The sequence below is a fragment of the Trypanosoma equiperdum genome, assembly GCF_001457755.1.
Source record: "Trypanosoma equiperdum strain OVI genome assembly, contig: ctg_1859, whole genome shotgun sequence".
In the NCBI taxonomy this organism is placed as follows: domain Eukaryota; phylum Euglenozoa; class Kinetoplastea; order Trypanosomatida; family Trypanosomatidae; genus Trypanosoma; species Trypanosoma equiperdum.
In genome coordinates this window covers 13,022-17,919 of record NW_027123903.1, presented here as the reverse complement: position 1 = coordinate 17,919, position 4,898 = coordinate 13,022, and the positions used below count along the sequence as shown (strand labels likewise).

Sequence of the window (4,898 nt, the reverse complement as noted above, 5' to 3'; positions counted from 1 at the left end):
ATATATATATATATATATATATATATGTACGTGCATGTGCCGTTCACATATAGCTCTCTGTGCTACCTGTTCAAGTCACTCCTGCTTTTTCCCTTCTTCTTCTTCTTAACTTTCGTGATTTCCCCCCCCCCCCTAGTGTGTGGTTGTTCCGACCGGGCGCGCCCTAGTAAACTACTGTCTTTATGTTGGCATTTGGGTCGGGAAGGAGGGTAGAGTCGTTGCACTGAAATCACTACATCAATGACAGACGCGTACTGTGCGCTGTTTATTTACATTATTATTATTATTTTTTGTGGGATGTAGGCAACATTTAGCAGGAGTACAACCAGGGAGAATAGGGGTTATTTATAAGTTAGAGGTCTGTGGTATTGATGGAACAGTCAGCACTGCCCGTCACGGAAAAGTGTTTGTGTGTGTTAATAAAGTGTCGTGTAATTTTGGGAGATGAGCAGTGCGGTTCTCACGTTGCTGTGATACAACAACAACAACAACAACAACAACTATCGTTTCCCCTCTCCCCTCTCTCTCTGTATGTGCGCGACCATGCACTAACTGAAGCAGTGTTCGGTGCCTATGAATTGTGCGTTGCGTCTTCCATTTGTTTTGGTCTTGCACATTTTGTCATGTGGATAGCGAGTTGTGTAATGGCATTTCTTTTTCTTTCTTTTTTCTCTCTCTCTCTCTCTGTCTCTGTCTTTATCGTACTTTTCTTTCATAGGCGTTGGGTGCCGTGTGATTGATCATTATTTACTTTCAGTGTCCAATTTTTTGACCATTGTTTTCTTTTCGTCACTACTCTTTACTTACCCCCCTTTACTAATTTTTGCATTGTCACTAAGGGAGAAAAGGAGGAGCAAAACAAAAACAAAAGGAAAAGCCACTGAGAATAGGAGGTAATAATATATAACAGAGAGGAAGAACGGTTGAGGAGCAATTCTTGAAGGTTATCCGTACACTCACAAGCTTCAGCGTATCATAGATTAGGGTGTTTATACACATATTTTTGTTGCTGCCGTTGACTGTTTCTTTATTTGCATTTAATTAAATCTCAAACAAAAAGAAAAAAATCGTACACTCACAACTACTTTGCCATGACGGATGCCCCAAGGGTCACTATTGCGGCCGATGGCGAGGAAACGTCGAATGGTCCAACGGCGGGTGCCGGGTTGAGGGAGCATCCACCAAAGATACTCTTCAACGTTTGCAGAAGGGAGTTATTTCACCCAAACAAGGGGTACAAGCAGTTGACGCGGCGGCTCCGGCAGTTTTGTACGGTAGATGTTAACAAGGAGGATATCAGCATGGATCGTCTCGCGCCGTATGATATTGTTGTCTTCGGCTCACCCCAAGAGAGGTTGAGTACGGAGGATCTTTCGGTTATTCGGGAATACGTTCAGCAGGGCGGTTCTGTTATTATGCTCTTCGGAGATGGCCACGGGGGCCGCTACTCATACCTCAACGGCACGTTGGAGGAGTGGACTGGTATTACACTCAATGAGGATTGCGTGGTTCGTACGGTCATGAACAAGTACCTTCACCCTAAGGAGGTTTGTGTTGTCAATGGTATAACAAACCGGGCTATCAACAAAGCGGCAGGTAAAAATGTTCCTGGAGTCACCGGCTACCAGGGCTACCGCACGGGTTTTGCCATGGGCGGCACCGCCCCGTTTGGAAACCGCGGCGCCCCAACGACGCTCAACCGCACTGCTACGGCTGGTGCTCTCGGCAACGCGGCAACGACGGTCGCAGCAATGGCTATGCAGCAACAACTAGTGGACGAGGCTGCAGCGGAGGCTCCAACTAACTTAACTTTTGTCTACCCGCACGGTTTGAGTTTCAATGTCAACCGTTCCGCAGTGCCAATTCTTAGCAGTGGTTTCATGGCGTACCCACTTAACCGTCCCATTGCCGTTGTATGGGAAAATAGTGATGAGGCGGAGCACAATGGGCGAAGGAAGCGAGGCAAACTGCTCCTCGTTGGTACCGGTCTCCTTCTTGAGGACTCTTGGCTTGGAAAAGAAGAAAATGAGCTGTTATCTACTGTTCTCTTTGACTATATGAACCATCATATTAAATTAAACCAAATCGATGCTGATGAGCCCGATATAACGGACTACCATCACGTCCCTGATATTGCATCCCTTTCGGAGCGGCTGCGTGTTGCTGTCGAGCAGCAGGAGGAACTCCCACGTGATTTCACTAAATTATTCCAAATCGAGACATTTAAACTTGATACAGATATGATTCCAGAGGTTGTTGAGGCGTATGAGAAACTTAACGTGAAGCAGGAGCCTCTGACACTTATCCCCCCGGAATTCTTAACACCTTTGCCACCCGTCAAACCTGCTGTCTTTGAACCAACACATCGCGACCCTATGCAGCCGGCTTTGGATCTTTTCGACCTGGACGAAGAGTTTGCCCCTGATAAAGTGCGGTTGAGCCAGTTGACCAACAAATGTAAGGCAGAGGATGTTCACTTTTACATTCTTCAGGCGTCGGAGATCCTTGGTGTCACGAAGAAATTACGGAGTCCACGAAACCGCGACCCTCGTGCACTTTTAGACCACGTGTTCCGTCATGTGATGCAGTATAAGATGAGTACAGCAGGCCCGAGGAATTCATCAGCCAGTGGGTTAGATGGGATGAACGCGGATACGAATGCTGCGGCTGCGGCTGCGGCTGGAAGTATGATGAGAGTCATTCGGGTGCTAACCAATGAGAATGGAAATAAGGATGCAACACCCTTCGATAACAACGTCCCGTGGATGCTGGAAATCCGGGCGGACTTTGGTAGCGGTGACATTACAGGAAAACTGACACTACAGGAGTCGTCCGACCAATTCCCCGCCCAGGAAGCCCTCCTTGAAGGAACCATCAGGCCCCCTGGTGAGAGGGAATACCCAATGGAGTACGGCACGGCGCTGCGTGGTGCGGCGGGTGAGCAGGTATTCTTTGTGTTCCTTGCTATACTTCAGGGAAATTCACTGCGCGGTGTATGTGAAGTAGCAGGAGGTGTTAACAATTCGCGCCATTTCGTCTATGAAATTGAGGAGCTTTGAGGTGGAGAGCTCTACTGGTGGAAACAGGAGGCAAAGGTGGGATAGATGAGTACTACTGAAGAATGGAAGGGATAAGAAAGGTGGGTGAATATAGATGGTTTGGGTGTGGAGGGCACAAAAAAAAAAAGAAAAAAAAGAGGAATACGGAGGGCCATGAGAAAAAAAAAAGAGGAAGTGTGGGTGTGAGCGGGTGGGATGGGAAAAGTGAAGGAATAAGGGTGATCACTTGTGTTCGTTGCTTTTGTGTGGAGGTTATGTTCGGAACCTGAAGAGGGGGGTTAGCTCCCTTCCTTCCCTCGTGATTTAGTATATTTTTACTGGGTTACGGTTCAAGTTAATGCAGTGCCTCCAGTTAGGGCATGGACCGCACAACCGGAACTGTTGACTTGTAACTTCTGATATGGTAAGTTTTGTCTGCATACATTTTCTAACCACCTGTTGAGCGTGGGCAAACTTCAGCTTGTGTTCGTGTGTGTTCCTTTGATTGAGTTGTTGCCGCTCATAGTGGAGTGCGTCACTGGATTTGTTTTGCGTTGTTATCTTCCCCTTATTTCCACTACATATTGGTAGCTGCAACTCTTTTTTGGCTCAGCGCACATCGTTATCACTCGTCGGCGCCGTGAGTTCAGTGAGTATGCCACTTCTGTGCGTCTCTATACGCGAGTCCCCGTTATTTATTTATTTCAGCCCCTTTCTTATCTTTAGAGTTTTGAGAATACCCGACCGTTTCCTTCTTTTTATTTTTCCTTTACCCCCTCCCCCTTCCCTCCGAGTGTTCGGAATATGTTTAACTTTATATCTAATTTACTGCTTTTTCGTTTTTTCTCCCCTCCTCTTCCCCCTTCTATCAACACGGCGCCGATGCCACATGGAGCAGACTGGAAGAAATGAAACAGGGGAGGAGGTGAAAGCGAAGAAAGGGAATATGGCAACGGCCCGTATAGTTGTGTCTTTTCGTTCAGTATATATTTATATATATTCTCGTGCTTACAAGCAAAACAACGACAGAGATCAAAGAGGACCCGAATTGTGTGAAAATAGCAAAAACACAACAACAACAACAATAACAATCACAAGAAGGGGGGAAAGAAAAAGAAGACAAAGGTAATGCGGGGTGAGGAGGGGGAGAGAAAGGAAGGGGAAGAGGAATGGGTGTTGACTTTGGGCTGAGTGCAGGATATACAGTTGGCTTAAGCCGCTAGCTGCTTATATGATCGCTTCGCTTTTCTTTGGTTTTTGTGTGTCGTGTTTTGCTCTGTCCTCGGTGAGTGCCAATTAGACGTAGCAGCATGCCTTTCTCTTTGCAAACGGGTGTGCGTAGGTGTTTGTGTATGTGTGTTTGTCCGCAATGCTGTGGAATTGCAGAGTTTTGCGGGTGCTTCGGTGACGGAGAAAAAAAAAAAAGATGTTTTCAGCTTCCTCCCCTCTTTTCCAACTGTGCACGTGTTGCCGCGTTGCCTCCGTGCGGGGAGGCACACCCAAGCGCGTATGTGCACTGCAACACTTATGTGACTGTTTGAAATTCCATACATGTTTTGCATGTTCTGCCACCATTAAAAAACTCTTTTTTCTTTATTGTAATATAATGCTGTTATTATGCATGCTAACTTTTCCTTTTTACCTTTCCCCGCTTTTGCTTTGCCACGCCTCTAATATGTAAATGTACCGGTGAAGTGTCGTCAAGAGTGGAGCAACAAAGACAAAAGGAAAGAAGAGTTAGAAGGAACACTACTAACAAATAAAGAAGTCGTCAATTTGGTTACCAGCTCCTGGGTGCTTTTGGTGGTTTGCGTGTGTACGTTTTAGGTGTTTCACTACTGCCACTAGAGGTGACGGGAT

The 4,898-nt window shown here is 46.5% G+C and overlaps 1 protein-coding gene across 1 annotated transcript; it reads left to right on the top strand.

Moving 5' to 3' along the window:
* Positions 1 to 1,091: 1,091 nt before the first annotated feature.
* Positions 1,092 to 3,059, top strand: TEOVI_000882300 (intraflagellar transport protein IFT52, putative; the record flags this gene model as incomplete). The annotated part of the gene is made up of 1 exon (XM_067223386.1): positions 1,092 to 3,059. One exon carries the CDS (start codon positions 1,092 to 1,094, stop codon positions 3,057 to 3,059), a length of 1,968 nt encoding a protein of 655 aa, XP_067079487.1.
* Positions 3,060 to 4,898: the final 1,839 nt, after the last annotated feature.